This window comes from Xenopus laevis, chromosome 2L, assembly GCF_017654675.1.
Source record: "Xenopus laevis strain J_2021 chromosome 2L, Xenopus_laevis_v10.1, whole genome shotgun sequence".
In the NCBI taxonomy this organism is placed as follows: Eukaryota; Metazoa; Chordata; class Amphibia; order Anura; family Pipidae; genus Xenopus; species Xenopus laevis.
In genome coordinates this window covers 162,011,953-162,030,533 of record NC_054373.1, presented here as the reverse complement: position 1 = coordinate 162,030,533, position 18,581 = coordinate 162,011,953, and the positions used below count along the sequence as shown (strand labels likewise).

The following is an 18,581-nucleotide window of genomic DNA, read 5'->3' as shown; positions in this document are numbered from 1 at the left end:
CTCAGACATACCACTAGAGCCCAGTAATATATAGATTTAACATAATAATGACGAGCATGAAAAATGAATGGGGCCTTTTTACCTTATACCATCACTAGCAGCAGTTACATGCCTTAGCTATTGGCGTAATATAATAAGTCTCAGGAGTCTATAGCAACCAATCAGCTTTTAGCCTCACCTTCCTGAAAGCAAAAATCTTATTGGCTGCTATAGACGACTAGATCTGGGGCAAACTTTATGACTTCAGTTGCCTGTGTTGGACCAATAAGAAATACATTCTCATGCCAAAGATTGGTACACATGGGATGCATAGGGGATTGGGTTTGGATGCAGGAGATCACTCCAGTGTCAATCCCTTTTTACCTCTCATCATGTATTTCCTTTAAGGGATGGTAAGATTGTAAGCTCTGTGGGACAAGGGTTTACTGTGTCTGCATAAGTGTGTTTGCAGTGCTATGAAACAATAAAGACAGTATGACTTATTTGGCCTCTACTTTTATCTTTCTTTGCCTCTACCTCTATCTAAAGAGAATTAGAATGTATTGAATTGTTTGACCATTGCCCTAAAACCACTAAAACTGACTTAGAGCTGATCATCTTATGTAAAAGGATAATGGCAACATATAAACATCAGTACCAAGGTCCCATGATGACCTGGCAATAACAGGGAATACTGAGAATTGTAGTTCAATAAAGGTTGGAGAGACATTTGGACCCCACCTGGGAATCATCTTCCCCACTGGCCCCTTACTAGTTACCATAGCTAGCCAAATGTAGTATTTCCAATACATCTATGAATATTCTCATTTATCCAGGTCATTATATATATATATATATATAGTATGTAGCACCCCATACCCCCCCTTTAAACTAGTGGTGATCCTATGCTTTTAAAATTGGGCGTTTGTTTTGGGAATATCTCTCCTTTAAAAGCCTGATTGCTGGCTGGGGAGGATTTAGCCCTCAGTGAAAAAACAGCGTTCAATGGACATTGATTACAGGTAATGCTAAAATGCACATAAAATATAAAACAAGTTAGGGACCGCCATTCGGGGTTTACCTTGACGTGGTATGGTGGCTTATCAATTTTATCATCATAACTTTGTAACAAAATAACCCCTGTTTTGGGTACATATGCAATAGCATTTATTATACTTATATATATACTTTAAAGCCTTTAGAGTGCTCCCACAACCCCCCTGTTTTGATATTATATATATATATATATATATATATATATATATATATATATATATATACAGTATCTGGTAGATACCATAGTTGTCACAGGTAACTGGACATAAAGGGGTATATTTATCAAAGAGTTAAGTTAAAGTCTGTTAGAGTGAAATTCCGCCACTCTCCGTTCATTTCTATGGGATGTTGAAAGGCGTATTTATCAAAGGATGAACTTTCACTTTCACCCATTGATAAATACTCTTTTAAAAATCCCATAGAAATGAATGGAGAGTGGCGGAATTTCACTCTAGTGTGGAGATCTCTAACTTCACTCTTTGATAAATATACCCCTTAGAGTTTTTCTTGAAAAGGCTTCACCACTCATCCGAGCGTCTTCTTCAGTTCAACTGAAGTGGCATTTCCAATAAACCCACTGACTGCCATTAGCAAGTTACAGGTATGGGATCTGTTATCCGTATACCTGTTCCCTAGAAAGAATTACGGGAAGGCTGTCTCCCTCACAGTCCATTGTAATCAAATAATTCACATATTTAAAAATGATTTCCCTTTTCTCTGTAATAATAAAACTATGTCCTTTTATATAAAAGCAGCAACATGATTAATTGCAGTGCACAAGCCAACAAAGGAATCCTGGATTTTGAAACCTAGATTTTTGCAGAGGGCAACATTCTTTTTTAGAATTTAATAGCAGGATACAAACAGCGCCCTCTTGTGGCTAAATTATATAAAGGCCTAGCAACTGCAGAGGAGCAGTTGTAACAGAGTATAAGGACTTTGCAGTATAAACAATGGGAATAGTTACAAGAAAGAAGTAAATATGGTACATATAGAGCACCTGTCTACTCAGTGTTGTACATTAATAAAACAGATGAGGGACAATATAATCATAGATGATGACATCTTCTTTTGAAGCATTCTCCTCTTAATTTAAAGCTGTATATATTCTCATTCTCAATAGAACTGAGCAGAGGTGCTTCAAGAGATCAGTAACATTAATATTCGCAGTTCTGTCCTGGCGGCTGTGGAGGCAAGGCCATGGTCTTACACATTTCTGATATTGGCAGTGTTAAACTGCTAATATCATGAATACAAAAAAGAAGTAAAGTCATTCAAACTGCACGAGTGCTCTGAAGAGAACTCTGAGCAATTTGTCATTAAGGGGGTTATTTATTAAAATCCGAATGTTAAAATCTCTAAAAATTCAATCGATTCTGGGTTTTGCTCGATTTTAAGTCTATTTTTAAGTTTTTCCGCAATCCAATTAAATCGAGTTTTTTTTTTTAATGAATAAATAAGCTAAACTCAGGCATGGGAGTTCGGTCATGGTTTTTTAAAATAAAATATGAGATAAATTTAGATTTTAGTAATAATAACCCTGTCGTTTTTCCGCAATCTGATTAAATCAAGTTTTTTTTAACGAATAATAAGCTAAAATCAGGCATGGTAGTTTGGTTGTGGTTTTTTAAAATAAAATATCAGATAAATTTTAGTACAGGTATAGGACCTGTTATCTGGACCTGGGGCTTTCCAGATAACGGATCTTTCCATAATTTGGTTCTTCATACCTTAAGTCTACTAGAAAATCATGTAAACATTAAATAAACCCAATAGGCTGGTTTTGCTTCCAATAAGGATTAATTATATCTTAGTTGGGATCAAGTACAAGGTACTGTTTTATTATTACAGAAAAAAAGGAAATCATTTTTAAAAACCTGAATTATTTTATTAATGGCATCAATGGGAGATTGCCTTTCCATTATTCGGAACTTTCTGGATAATGGGTTTCTGGATAACAGATCCCATACCTGTTATAATAACCCTGTATTTTTTCCGCAGTTCGATTAAATCGAGGTTTTTTTAATGAATAAATAAGCTAAAATCAGGCATGGGAGGTTGCTCATGTTTTTTTTAAAATAAAATGAGATAAATTCGGATTTTAGTAATAATAACCCTGTCGTTTTTCTGTAATCTGATTAAATCGAGTTTTTGTAATGAATAAATAAGATAAAATCAGGCATGGGAGTTTGGTTGTGGTTTTTTAAAATAAAATATGAGATCAATTTGGATTTTAGTAATAATAACCCTGTAAATTGCAGAGGTGAGTACACGCCCCTTTTCACCAATTGAGTGCGATTCCTAGATGAAGAATAGCAGCGAATTCAGCACAAGGTTACAGACATTCGGACAATGAATGAAAAAAAATACTCTTTATTTACAAAGTACCTTCTTAAGGTCACAGTGCAGTGCATCACAGATGAGAAGAACAAAATATTATTTCCATAATATATATATATATTTATCTATACACAGATAAAGTAAGCGACAGTTTCCCTTATACTCATATAATACTGGTGGTAAGACCAAGAAGCACTTATACATATACAGAAACAAGGTGAGCCTTATCAGAATCAAATATTAATATTAATAATAATAAAGTTATCACAGCTTCCTTAGAAAGCATTAAATTATATACTTTGAATGTATTTACATATATGTGATACATATATAATCCTTTTTCCAATATGCTATACACAGATATTTACACTTTTTGTACAATTTCAATTAAAACACCTAGTACTAATGATGATGTGACTGAGGAATGTCTGATGGAATAACCACGGGCACTGTCCATTATTTGCTAGAATACAGCAGGAACATTGAGCCTAAACTTGCACTGAACTACGTATCCCAGCATCCTTCTAGAGCCAGTGGGCATTGGCTGAAATTCTTTTGACCACCGACGTAATAACATTCCTCAGATTTTCGTTTCAGGGCCCTCCGCGGAAATTGGCTGGAAAGAATTTCGGATCCTTAAAGCCTCCGATGCACAAAGATGTCCGAAACATTTATTGTACCACTCAGGACAATGGCCCCTGGAAAAAAAACAAATCAGCCAGGTTAGAAAGTGGCCCCATAGCGATTCTCTGCAGTTCATCAACAGTTAGAGGACTACAGGTTGGGCATCCCTTCATTGTTCTTTCCTCCCTAAAGGTGGCCATACACGGGCCGATAAAAGCTGCCGACAGACCGTGTCGGCAGCTTATTGGCCCGTGTATGGGCTTCACCGATCGAGATCTGGCCGAAAGTCGGCCAGATCTCGATTGGATGGGACGAAAAATCCCGTCGGATTGCGGCAGCATCTATTCGTTGATGCGGTCCCGCGATCCGACCGCCCATTACTATTCGTTAGGATCCGATTGTTGGGCCCTAGGGCCCATGATCGGATCAGCCCGATATTGCCCACCTCAAGGTTTTCGACATCGCCAAACGAGCGGATCTCTCCGTGTATGGCCACCTTTAGATAGAAGGAGACCCAGCCTTCATTCCTCTCCTAGGGACACTCACTTTTCTGACTTCCACCCAGTTGCTGAGCATTTTCTCCCTTTGAATTGTTCTACCTTTATGTACATTGGCAACTTATAAATAGGATCTATTCTTCCCTTTAATTATGAGGTGGGGGGCAAAAGTAATTGTTTGGTTCTCTTTATCCCGTGCTGCAACAGCAACTGAAACTCAGGAGAAGACAATGGTGTGCAGGTGAGCAGGGATAGGTTGTCTTACCTGCAAACTGGAGTTCTGTGGAAGCAGATGGAAATATTGTGTTCCCAATAATGTACATATATGATAAAAGTAAGTAGAGACCCTGGTTTTAGTTGTGATAGACAATTATTAGTAACTGGGAATCCTTGTGTTCAGTGTCGGACTAGGAAACCATGTGCTTAACTGGACATATTCTCAATCTTTTGCTGGGAAATGCTTTTTAGCCCTTCCAAACGGCGTTTGCCCCAAAGTTTGAGAACCTCTATTAAGGAGGGTCCAATAGAATGTGTTTACCATGCCAAGCTACTTACTTGAGATCAACTCTGCAGATATATGTCAGCTTTGATTTGCCAGAGCCACAGGGTTCAATCAAGTATCGAGTATCTAGAACTGCTGCTCTCACTCCTCCTATGAGATTGGCTTCATCATGCTCTACTGATATGGCTGCCAGCGTGCAGATTCCTTTCGGCAAGTCTGTTCTCCAGGACCTACGGATAGACAGGCCAATCCCATTAGTGACGCGGATACATTGTGAATATATTAATAACATGATTTAACGAGGTGCTGGAAAAACAGAGGACTGACTCAATATTAAGGACAAGGATTATTGCCATTGAACATCCAGCCAATCAGTTTTTATTTAATATAATTACCGGTAAAATAATATGTATTTTTTAACACATAGCTGTGGAATAGGTCCAATGTAAGTCTATAATTACATAGATATAATTATACAGCAGAGAGATTCTTACACATTTACAATAAGTCTGCCAAAGGATCCCATTAGGAAATACAATGAGAATAATATTGATGCATATAAAAAACAATTCAACATATGTTTTACCTTAAAACAACAAAGTCTCTGGAGGGGTGTGGAGCCATGCTGTTCAACACATACTGGTACACCTCTGTTTGGTTATCAAGAGTCTCAACCACTTTCGACTGCACGAAGTCATCATCCCAAAGTTGCCGTTCGCTTAAAATGCGATTGAGAACCACAGATGGCGGAGCCTCCACTTCCACTGATACTTTCCACGCTCTCAATGGATTTTCATCCCCCACCTACAAGTGATAAAGTAAAATCAATGAACAAAACAGAACACAGGGTTCAAATGATTATATATTTACATTTCTTTCGCTTTCCTAATGTTGATGTTGCTCTTACAGCCCTATATTCCAAACTGAGGGCTACAATGAAAGAATGACTTGCCTAACTATTGGACCAGCAAGACCATGCAATATTCAGTATTTTAAATATTACTGAAATTAGTGGTGTGTTGATTTGTTTCAGGAGATAGTACTATCAGCACAGAAATGGACAAACAAAATATGGCAAACTGTGTCTGGGCTTTTGCACTTTGCACCGCACAAAGTAAATGACCCCCATAATGGTTTCAGTGCCAATTACATTTATAAATAACTTTAAAAAACCTAAAAAAGTGTTTAATTAATGTAAATTTACCTTTTTGTAAGCAAGGTCAGTATTCTCAGTGCTGGAGAGGGAAATCCATCCCTTAAACTTCTCCTTAGCTTCCTTCTGAAGGCCCTGAATTGTACTCTCAAAGTACGTGTTCACATTCCCCCCTTCCTCTTCCAGTTGCTTTCCTAGTTCCTCCATTGTTTGGACATGCACATCGGCTTCTACATAGGAATTTCGAGACTGAGCTATGACTTCATGTGGGATCTGCAAACAAAACAGAATGGCAATCAGTAGAAGTAGGGAGTGTTTATTCACAAGTGTTAAAGGGATGTGCCTTTGATAACACTTATCTAATGAGTAGGACAAGCCAAGGGTAAGAACTCAGGAGGGAAATATATATGAAGGCCTATCTATGGGCTTAATGCTGAATCTAGAGGATACAATCAATTGACCATTAACTCACCTCAAATAACCTGTTACACTCCATTATCATGTGTGCCAGGCCCTGAGTAGCTGCAAAATTCTCATTTAGGTCCTTCTGATCCGGTCTCCCTGTTGCATATTTTTTCTGTATTGCTCTGTGGAAGAATATGAAGATGACAAATTATAAGATTGCAAGTAAAACACACCTGGTATTTCCCATGTATAACAATCTATGCTAGATTAGAAGATGTATTGTATGTACACTAACTGGGCTGGTACTACATTTGACCCATAAGATATCAGGCTCTGCAGAGATATTCAGGTATCAACGTAGCCATTTGCAATTCCAAAGGATGAATATCCCCAGCTTACACTGAACCGGACAATCCAGTCTCAAAACAACACTGTTATCCATAATATATTTACATTAACATTCAGTGCCATTCGTTATTCATTATTCGGTGAGAAATGAGTCGTAGCTACCTTGGAGAGTTGTCCTTCTTTAATAAATTCAGATGGAACAGAGATGGCGCCAAACATACAGCAAGATTCATCGGGGTCATCTGATTCTCTTCCACCGAGGTGACATCACTGAGAAAGCAGAGCAGGGTTTGCAAGACCTCGCGATTTTCATCTGACATCAGCATGATAGCCGACTGCACAGCCTGGAGCCTTTGGTCTTTGGGGACATCTGGAAAAATTCAAGGGACATTGCATGTGTGATTAATGACAAAGAAAACCGCAGGCAACTTATGTGATCATATTGTCTACATTATTTTTTTTTAAGGGGAAACTTTTCATTGGCAGTGATCCGAGCAAAAAGAACTTGTATCACAGACAACTGGGCACTGTCAGGAGCAAAGGGATAGTTTCCACTTCTAACTATTTTACTATAATTATTATAATATGGGGGCAGAATTACTGCCCACCCTTAATATTTGTTGTATTCATTCATAGAGGAGCAGTGCCCAACGTCTTGTTGTTGCTCCATCATTAAACCAGCAATTGTTGAGCAGGCACTCAAAAAGGCAGTCTTCCACTAGGCAAAAAAATGTGTGTAACACGAAATGCATAAGGCTATGTGACATAATAAACATTTTATACTTCATTTTATTGCCTGGTGGAAGACTGCCTTTTTGAGTGGCTGCTCCACCATTCCTGTTTTTTTGACTGCTCTGTTTGCTGAAGGTTCAGAGCGGTGCACCTGGGCCTCTTCCATTACTTGGTGAGTTATTACTTGATGTTGGACTACCATTCTCTGTTTATCTTATTAGTAGCTCATCATTCCCAAATTCTGCCAGGTGATCCCTGTGGCGGCCAATAAACAAGACCACCCTGTGGGCGTTTTCATCTTAGTCCAATATATTGCAATATATAAATCATGAACGCCCCCTGTTTTGGTTGGAGTGAGGGCATTGCAGTCGGTTTTGGCTCAAAATATCAACATTCTTTACTGGGAGTCCAGGGGATCTCATTTTTGCCTCTGCAAATCGTCTGGCAGGTTCGTCACGCTTAACTAAAGCATTGTTTATAATTAGCTTGTTAATGAACCTACAGATTTTTAGAAAGCTGGGGAAATCCATATCATTTAGCCCCACCCTTTCTTATCTTGCAAAATGAAAGCACAAAGCCCTAAACAAGAAGAGAGGAATACAAAGGGAAATGACTCCATCCGCTGGGCTGAAACACAATCTATGCAGAGTGAACTGAAAGCATGCGCTATTCCCCACTATAGAAAAGCTGAATATGATTACAGTGACTATTATTATTGGCTTCAATATGGTTTCAAATAAGAAAGGAGCCACCTTACAAAGGATTTCAAAGTTGTTACTGGCCCATCAGTCATCTTGTAAATCTGCTCCTAATAATCAAGGTACTTACACTGGTAAATATGAAGAAAGGTCTCCCCTAATTTACTGGTGAGAAGAGGTTCGGGGAGATCTCTGAAGAACTGTTTCATCATATCTGCCACATCGTAGGCGCACTGATCTTCATAGCTCACGTTCTCTGGTGATGTCTCGTTCATCTGACGCAGAGCTTGGATTCGAGATTTAACACCCGACTTTCTAAACAAACCAACCTGTGGAAAAATTTATATTTCACTGATGATCAGAAGGTAAAATTAGAATTCAACAATTAGAACCAACAGCTAGAATTCCCATTTTCTACATGACAGGGTAAGAAGCAACTTAACCAAAATATATAGACAAGCTAAATAGATACAGGTATAGGACCTGTTATCCAGAATGCTTGCGACCTGGGGATAACAGATCTTTCCGTAATTTGAATCTTCATACCATAAATCTACTAGAAAATCATGTAAACATTAAATAACCCCAATAGGCTGCTTTTGCTTCCAATAAGGATTAATTATATCTTAGTTTGGATCAAGTGAAAGGTACTGTTTTATTATAACAGAGAAAAGGGGAAAAGGAATAATTTTTTTAAAATTTGGATTATTTTGATAGAATGGAGTCTATGGGAGACGACCATTCTGTAATTCAGGGCTTCCTGGATAATGGATTTCTGGATAACGGATCCTATACCTGTACTGTTAGAAAATCCTATTAAAAATACACATGGCAATATGAAATAAAAGGGAACAAGAAACTCTAAAACGGAATGGCGTATTGTAAAATATTAAGGTGAAAGCTGTGAGAGGCTGTAGGAACATTTACAGAAAAATGAAAAGTCAATCAGTATTATGATAGACTTTTATATTATATTATGAGTTTAAACAGAGGTTCTTCTGCCCAACTGAAGGCCAATGTGGCCCTCCAAGGTATTCTTACAGCCCCCCTGCCCTCCATTGGCTCCTATGTATGAATTATATTATAGCTGCATTTTCTTTACATTTGAATTATATTGAATATATGTTTTTTTTAAGGCAACATAAATAGAACATGTTTTCATGATAAGCCATACTTTCCATAGAGCAGGGGTCAACTGATAAGTGAATATTAATGCTTCACTGTCCCCACCAGAATATCTTGGGAGAAATGCTCGACTCCCTTTTTAGCCATCCCAGAGGGTCAGGCCTCATCGGTTGGGTGGAAAACAATGGCAGGTCCCCTGGGATTTCTGTGCTCTCTCCCAAGACCTCAGTTCTAAAATTACTGTATGTGGGAGAGCACTCAACTCAGAAACGCTTGTAATGATCCTACTGCAGTCTCTAGTGCTGCTATGAACATATGTCTTTGCTGATTTCTGATGTATTTAGAATAGACAGCACTTGCACTAATGAAACCATAATCTTTAAGATGTTAAATATGTCTGGAGTAAAAGTCTCTGAATCAGTTGAAATGAAGATGATTTCTATTCTGACATATTAAAGACCCTTCCCTTACTGGAAATGAGCCATGGACTTGTCAAGGCTCTAACTGGTCAGCACAGGACACTGTTTATATATTGAATTTAAGTTGCAACACCCTAAATAAATGAATTAAATATGAATTAAATTATACAAGCATTGGACTCTGTGTTTGTAGACATTGCGGCATTTATCAAAAGAATATATATATAAATATATGCACAGCCGCACATGGAGTGGTGCCGGGTACATTTGCATGCTATAAAACGTCAGGCAAGGTGCTTCCATTGTTATGGAGGCCAAGGTTAAACTGTTACAATAGCTAGAAATATGCTAATTTACCCTTACAAAACAAACAGTCAATAGGCTCAAGGGCAACAAAAGTGCCTAATCACTGGTTTGTATTTGTGTTTATTTATTATACTCATCATTTTGTGTCACTATTGTCTATTGTTGTGTATCATTATGTTAAGTAGCATTCGACTGCTAGGGATAATAATGACAACATGGAGTGGTTTATAGTTGTCCAGCCTTGCTTACCTGATCGAGGCAGTGACTTCGGAGGAAACGCAATGCTTGCTGGATGCTCTGGGGAAGAGGCTGCCCAGTTCTCTGCACATGAACCATCAATGGCACGCCAAATATATTCTTATCCTTGTAATCTGGTCCCTTCATCCTCTTCATAAACTTCGGCACAGACCTGAAATAAGTTTTTATACAGATGACACACGAGAAGCGATTGCCAAAGTATGTCGAAATAAAAAGGACATCATTTTCCAATTGATTTCATTTTCTTAATGTTCAGGTATTAACGTCACAATTATAAAAATTTTGAAATAAAGTAAATTTACTATTTTTAGCTCATTACATCAATGGCGTACCAAAATCATGTGTGCAATTAATCCTCCCACACTCACATGTAACCTTTATTTACATACGGTGTAAGTGAAATTACAAACTTTATAACGGAGAGATTTACACTATGTTGTCTTGCCTTATACAAGAATATATACAATAGCCTTCTTTTTAAAGTGATTACAAGTTGCAGTGAACCGTGGACTGGTCAGACCCAGCTTCTGGGAGATTGATAGCAGAATATATATAGGACAATATTAGGCATACAAATGGTTTCTACACTTACCACGTCCATCCATGCTTGTTTGACAACGAATATTTCTCCATGATGGCTGTCAGGCGAAGCAAAGAGAATTTCTGCAGCAGATTGAGCTGGCCGGCCGACTGATTGCTAATCTGAAGTGATGCAACTGAGCCACTTTGCTGATGGGAGATCTGGAAACTGCTCCACCGTAAACGCCTTTAGTAAATGAGAAATGCAAATAAGAATTACATTAATCAGATCAGTCAAGCGAAAAAAATGGCTCTGCTCAAGCCTTAATAAATCCCTCACAAGCAGTTACATGAAGGGAATGCAGTAAGTAAAAAATTCTGGTTGGAAATGGATACTGATTATTTCAATCTAGTTCTGGTTCAGGCTGTTTTTAAACTGTATCATGACATCACTGTGACATTCTTACCTGTTTGTTCTTGTAAGGGAGGCTCCAACCCCAGAATCTCTTCTCTCTCTGGTTCCAGTAGTATCAGATTCATTAAGCGAAGCAGCATCTCTCTCCATGTCACTTGGGGTAGTCCTACCATCAGAAATAGAATTTCCTTCAAAGTCCAAGCTCATTGGGTTGGGTGAATGAAAATTTGAGTTTCCCGATTCCCCAACAGACAAATCGTCATCTTGAAGGTCTGGCATTATGTCTTTCGACCAGTGGTATACAGACTGCTGAAGTCCATTAATGTGCTGCAAAACATCATCTAAGTGAGGAAATAAATCATCCCTTTCTAAATCCATGAGATCCCCAGTGCTGGCATACAAATGAGATCCAGGAACATTATCATAAACACTAAGCCTGCTACCTCTGGAGCACCTTGAAGACATAATTCTTGGTTCTTTAGCACGAATACCTTTTTGCCTGCTAAGAGAAATACCTCCACTCCGCCAGTTGACACCATAGAAATTCTCCGTCGGAGAAAGGCTTTCAATAGAAAGTGCTTTTGGAAAGGTTCCAGGTTTGTGGTCCTTTGGAATATGTACAACCAGGTCTTCTTGTGAATGGAAATTGTGGTTGTGATTATGACCAGCTTTTGATGTACCCAAAGCTGTAAAGACATCAATGTCCTCAAGATACATACCTCCTCTCTTGTTGGGCTCAGGAGCTGGTGTTTCTTTTAAGCAAGGAGTGCTCTCAGTGCTGGCTTTTATTTCTGGTACTACATCTAGATTTCCAGTTGCTGTAAAGTTCATAGTGGAGTCTTTCACTTGGCCATTGCCAACACAGCTCATTGTTTTAAGGAGGTCAGGCTTCAGTTGTGGAATAGTTTTAAGTGGGTCAGGCTCCAGTTGCAGAATGGGCTCACTAATTATTATAGCTCCAGTTCTTTGAAGGCCTTTAGATTTCCCATAAGTTCCTTTAGATCTAAGAGTCCCCATGCATTTTAAAAATGTTTTGGTTTTAGTGTATGCAGGTTTTTCGTTCTTGGCATTCAGTTTACCATCTGGACAATCTTTTGGCCATGGAGGTAATATGGTCATTGGATTGGAATCATAAATACACATTGTGTCCGCACACTCAAATGTCTCCCTGGAAGCACTATTGCCAACATAGGAACATCTGCAGTCACTTCCGCCACTACTTCCACTGTGGATAGAACATATTTCTGGTTCACTGAGATCAGTCAAAACACTCTCGCTACTAGTCGTGTTTTTCATTTCCCCGGATGAACCAAGTCTCTCTGATCGCCCGAACAGCAAATCAATGTCATCTACCCGAGACCATTGACGGCTGAGTCTTTGGAACCTCCATTTGTCACTGATGGCGCAAAGGTCTTCTTCATCTGAATCTTCACTCTAAAATTACAGTAAAAAAAAACATTTATTGGTTTATAGTGTTTTATACAAGCAATAGGTCCGGGCTTAAAATAAGTCACATTCAAGCAGGGGAATCTGCAGCAGACGCAGGCATACACATTGTTGTTGCAAAAGGTAAGACAGGGTTGCTGTCATTTATGAAGAAAGGAAAACAAGGACTAAAACTGCTTTGTGGAAGGACAAACTGTGACTATAACCCTTCCTACAGCAAAGTTCAGAAATAATCCCCAGCTACCGTACTTGATACAAGTGTTTTCAGGAATCAATAACATTCCTTCTACTTTAACCACAGCAATTCTCTGATTCCAATCATATCAATTATCTTTACAATAATGCACATGTTGTTGGCTAATTTCCTGTAGTACATAAATCAGATATGGATTCAAATGTATTTCTCTGCTATCTGCTAAAGAGTCAGGTCTAACAGTATTAGCTATTCCTAAGATTAGGTGCTTATAGTGGCACCTTTCTTTTCAATTAGGAGCCTGCACACTGTAGTGTAAATATTGACTAGTCTGGCCAGTAGTTCACACTGTCATTTGTAGCCTTTTGGCTTCTCCCAGGCGCCCTCTGACTTGTGTGTGACAGACAGGAAAGACTAAGAAAAAGGTGATTAACACTCTGCAATGCTACAGATGCTAACAATCACTTTGATTATCCACTTCTCTATAACCAATGTTAATCAGGAATCCATCCAGCCCAGTTAGCAGGTCATGGTTAGAAGTAGAGTTGAGTAATAACACCCACCAGACATTCCATATAATGTGTGCAAAATGAGTTAGATTTACACGATTTTGAGCCACTTGGGTCTACTATATTATGGGTTCTTATCAGCTGCACACGCACCTTTTCTGGGATATAGAGTGTATAATAATTAGGGATGCACTAAATCCAGGATTCGGTTCGGGATTCGGCCTTTTTCAGCAGGATTCGGACGAATCCTTCTGCCTGGCTGAGCCAAATCCGAATCCTAATTTGGGGATTCGGGGGTTCGGCCGAATCCAAAATAGTGGATTCGGTGCATCCCTAATAATAATGCAGTGTAGGCTTTGTATAAAACCTATTACCATGTGTATAATTTTATTACACTATATACAGTATTGGAAAGGGCCTCCTAAGGCCCACCATAGTGACATTGAAGGTCCATTCTCAAAAAAAACAAGACAATACTGAATGTAATTGGTGTCATATAGAGCTATGGTGCAAATCAGAAACTGTCTTTGTCTGGGGCCCACTAAGGGAAAGGCACGCCTGGAGATATCCTGGTGCTTTGGAAGGTCATTCCAACTCTTCAGACTATAAATGTTTCAATGGTTTCAACTATAGTTTATGCACATCCTTGTGAGTGTCGTACAGATCCAACTCTATGATTCTAGGTCCACTGCATCTGATTCCTACGGTCTATCTTTCTAGATATAGTTATTTATCTTAAAATAAAATTAAAAACACATACCTTCTTCCTTTGGAAGCTGACATCGAGTTTCATTGAGGCACACTTGTTCAAGGTCTTCAGGCGCCTGGAAGGAAACACATATCCTGGTATGAATATCTGGCTCACCGAGGACAAGGAACTTCTCCGTTTCTCGGTCCTCTGTTTCTTCCAAGGTTGGCCTCCCATTTTCCCAGAGACACGAAATAAAGGTAAATCCACGAAAGCTGGCTATAAATGCCACTGGCACTTAGCCTGGCTACCTATGCAAACACATCACCTGTAAAACACTAACTGAACACTTGACTCTAATGATAAAGCTCTTGTACCATACAGTATATCAATGTGGTCTGAGGGCGGTCCCTTTGCTCCACAGGGTTCCAATTAGGACAGTCACTGATCTCTGGCCAATTGGGACTTAATCCCGCCCACAGTCATGTAGACATGTAGACTGGAGCTTGGGGGGTAATGAATTAACACATTTCGAATACAAATTGCAAACCTGCCCTGCATTTGTGGCCCACACTAATTCAATCAGAATTTCCCAGGTAATCTTTTATGCCCTAACCCCGTCACTAAAAACATATCTACAGTAGTTATCAGGGGCAATTGAGCTGATTAGTTTATAGTCCTACATTGGATTTGCAAATGTTTGGAGACTATTGCGTGGAGATTAGAATGACATTTATGTGAAATGATTGTGTGTGTGAGGTTTTAGAATGGCTTCTAGAATAACAGTAAACAGCGAGTTGAAGTACCTTTGTGTATTCGGATTTTTTTTGAAAACTTTAATAGTTATTCATGATATCGTTGAAGTTAATTAAGATTACAACAGATGTACTACTAATATATATATAACGGTAATGATAGTATTTATTGTATATTGTAAGAACTTTTCCACCTGCCGCTTATGGAACAGTTCTTTGGCTCTAAATTCATATTATCAGCTATAACACGCCTGTCTATAGATATAATATATAATCCCAACAAACAACAAAAATGGGCTTTATCTATTCCCTGGACACAATGGGAGCCCTGTACTATATTCATGGGAGATGCACAGGCCTTTAAAAACCATTCTAGGATGCAAAGAGCTGCACCTCTGGGTGCTACAGTAAGGGGGTTATTTACTAAATTCTGAATGCAAAAATCATGAAAAATTCGTGATTTTTGAATTTATTAAACCCCAAGGATGGAAAAGTCAGAATCTGAAAATCCGGCATCTCAGACCTGTCGAGGTTGCATATAAGTGAATAGGAGAAATCCCATGATTTTTTGATGTCCGCTGGGTTTCATGCAATATCCCGAAATTTAGGAGTTTTCAGGTGAAAATTCTGAAAAAATCATCAAAATCGCATGAAAAATCAGAAAAAAATGTGAAAATCTGATTTTTTTTTCAGCAAAGCAAATTTTTGGGAAAATCTAATAATAAGCGGATTTGATTGGAGTTTGGAGCAGAAAATATTGAGATCAATTTGGACTTTGATAAATAACCCCCTAAGTGTGAGGCCCAACGCTTTGCAAATGAAGTTGAATATTATTACTAATTAAATGACAAAAGCTCATTAGCTATGCATGGTGCTGGAGCAATAAGGGGTATTAGGCTTGTTTTTTTGCACTTTGCCCCTCTGGGTTGAAAATAAGCCCTAAAATATGAAATACATTTTTTTTACATAGCATGATCATTTTGTTATTTCAGAGAGTTCTTAAAAGCACCTGAAGGTCTGCAGGTTGTACATCTCTAATGGAGAGGGAGCAGACCAGGCGGCTGCAGGGGGGTCCAAGAGGTATAGGGGCCCATGTGGCCCTAATTCATATACAATTTCAATAAATAAATAAATGGTAAAACAGGTTAACCTTTAGACATTTTGGAGCCCTGAAAAATAATTTGCTATGGGGCCCAGTGATATTTAGTTACACTACTGGTAAGACATCTGTGTTTTCATGTGCCTAAGTACCCCATGTGCCTGGCATTTTAATAGCTGTAGTTTTTTTTTTAACAAGGAGAAATAATGCAATGAAAAGCTTGATTGGCTGCTAATAATAAAGTCTTAAAGAGAATGTCAGTTTAGGTTTCACCAGGCCGTATTTCTACAGCCATTATTTCTGTAGTGTTCTCTTATCAAAAAAAAAATGCTGAGCTGGAAGATACAGTAATTGGGACGACAATAGAGAGTTTTTATCAAGTTTCATTCCAATTTTGTCTCAAAATAGGATGAAAATGGGATAATGTAGCAGATACCAATGCCTGGCACAGCTATAGGGCTGAGATAAAATAAGCAAATTAAAGCTATAGATGTGCAGGTCTAATAAGAAAGGCCATTGATTGCATGTCTGCACGTCTGTGTTTGCTTTCAGAGGTTTATGCGCAGCAAAGTTAGAATCATTGACAGGCCGGATTTAATCAGAGGGTGCCGGTGTCCTCCGTCGCCCCCTACTGGCACTTTTTAGCGATGCCCTAAGGCCAAAAACCACCACAATTTGTGCTTCCAGTGGACTGTCACTTAGTTTAATAGGTCACATATATATATCCTTACATATATTTAATGAGTCATGGGACACAAGGAACATCACAGAGAAATACTTATCTTTAAAGGTATTTTGTAAGCATTTGGTTTTATCAAAGTAGAAGCAGACACTGGCATGTGCCAAATGTTAGGCACCCCCTAGTGATTATTACCTTATAATACACAAAAGCCATGAATATCTTGTAAATGATATCCTTATAAATGGTGAGTAGTGATGTCATCAGGTATAAACAGTGACTAGTGATGTCATTTTTGTCACATGACTCACTAAAACTTGTGTAACATAATAAATAAAGTACCCCCTGTTGCAAAATATGAGGATATTACACACGGAACTCCTCTGTGACTTCTAATATCCTTATATTTTACAATATAATTCACTATTCATACCTCCCAACATTTTGGAAATAGAAAGAGGGACAAAAAGATTTGCCACGCTCTGTGTGGAGAAAATTTTGATCAAGCCCATTTTTGTGGTCACACCCCCTAATTATCATGTTCATTTTACAAAATTTGGCAGGTTATGAAAGTTTGAACACATTTCTGTGGTTTTATGTGTTATTACAGTTTTGCTAATGAAAGTGAATTGCCCTTTAAGCTGCAAGTCACAGTTTCCCCAAGAGACCGGCTTATCGTATATTGTTACAATTGCTTATCTTAGATTGTTACAATTGCTTCTTCAATAGTTACAAAAGTATCCAAGTGCACCTGGTACATATTCTGGGCTTTCTGCCAAAAGCCAATTAAGTTAGAATCTTTATATCTGTTTCTGGCTGTTCAGTGCAGGAGATCAAAGAGATACTGGGGACATTTCAGTAACAATCTAGGACTTCGGGCTGAGCTGTCAAAATCGGGACTGTCCCACGAAAAATGGGTCAGTTAGGAGGTATTCTGAGCTGGATTTCTTGTTACCAAAACTTATATACACCAACCTCATCACTATCAGTTAGAGGCATTATTCATCTTTAAATGAACTGTTAGTATGACAGAAACACATATGCTAAGACAATTTACAACTGTTTTTAGTGGACTTTTTAAATTTTTTGGTTCAGCAATTCTCTGGTTTGGAATTTCAGCAGCTACCTGGTTGCTAGGACTTTGTTTACCTTAACAACCAGGCAGTGGTTTGAATGAGAGACTGGAATATGAATAGGGTAGGGACTGAAAAATAAAATAAAATTGTAAGATCACATGACAATAGTCTTTTGGCTGCCGGGGGTCAATAACCCCCATTTGTAAGCTGGAAAGCTGCAGAAGAGGAATGCAAGTAAATTAAAAAACTATAAAAAAAATACATAATAAAGCAAAGTTGCTAGGAACAGGGCATTCTAAAACATACTAAAAGTTGACTTAGAGGTGAACCAACCCTTTATAAGAGAGCTCTGTCATCATTAGTGTTTCTTTAAAGATAAATACTTGCTTATGCTACAGGAGTTAACATCTGTTGTATCCTGGCAGACACGACAAAACATCCAACAATGCAGTGAACGCATGTATTCTTAAGCAGTGCAGGAAAATGAATTAATGCCCCCTATGGACAAAGGCACACGTGGAAGTGACAATCAAAACACTTTCCCCTAAATGCCTTTTGCCAGATGCCCGGTGACCAGAAACCAGATAAATCATGAAGATAGATTTGAATTGTTATTGATACTTTGAATCACTAAACTTTTTTATATTCAGGCCAGCTCAGAATCTTCTTCCAGTCTGTTATTTAAACCACTGCCTGGTTGCTAGGGTAAGTAGAAGCTAAGCAACAGACTTCTACAAGACTTCCTATGTGATTCCTCTGG

General features: G+C 38.4%; 1 protein-coding gene across 3 annotated transcripts in view; it reads right to left on the bottom strand.

The window, feature by feature from the left end:
• Positions 1–3,392: 3,392 nt before the first annotated feature.
• Positions 3,393–18,581, bottom strand: part of stard13.L (StAR related lipid transfer domain containing 13 L homeolog) — a 193,771-nt gene continuing 178,582 nt past the window's right edge. For all 3 annotated transcript variants that reach the window (XM_041582646.1, XM_041582645.1, XM_018247682.2), the window contains 11 exons: positions 14,285–14,348; positions 11,429–12,810; positions 11,035–11,208; positions 10,434–10,593; positions 8,465–8,663; positions 7,067–7,274; positions 6,624–6,738; positions 6,203–6,424; positions 5,585–5,802; positions 5,052–5,228; positions 3,393–4,073 (listed from right to left, as the gene is read on the bottom strand). In XM_041582646.1, coding sequence (XP_041438580.1) covers positions 3,956–4,073; positions 5,052–5,228; positions 5,585–5,802; positions 6,203–6,424; positions 6,624–6,738; positions 7,067–7,274; positions 8,465–8,663; positions 10,434–10,593; positions 11,035–11,208; positions 11,429–12,810; positions 14,285–14,348 — 3,037 coding nt within the window. In that variant the 3' untranslated portion in view covers positions 3,393–3,955. The remainder of the gene's footprint in view (positions 4,074–5,051; positions 5,229–5,584; positions 5,803–6,202; positions 6,425–6,623; positions 6,739–7,066; positions 7,275–8,464; positions 8,664–10,433; positions 10,594–11,034; positions 11,209–11,428; positions 12,811–14,284; positions 14,349–18,581) is intronic.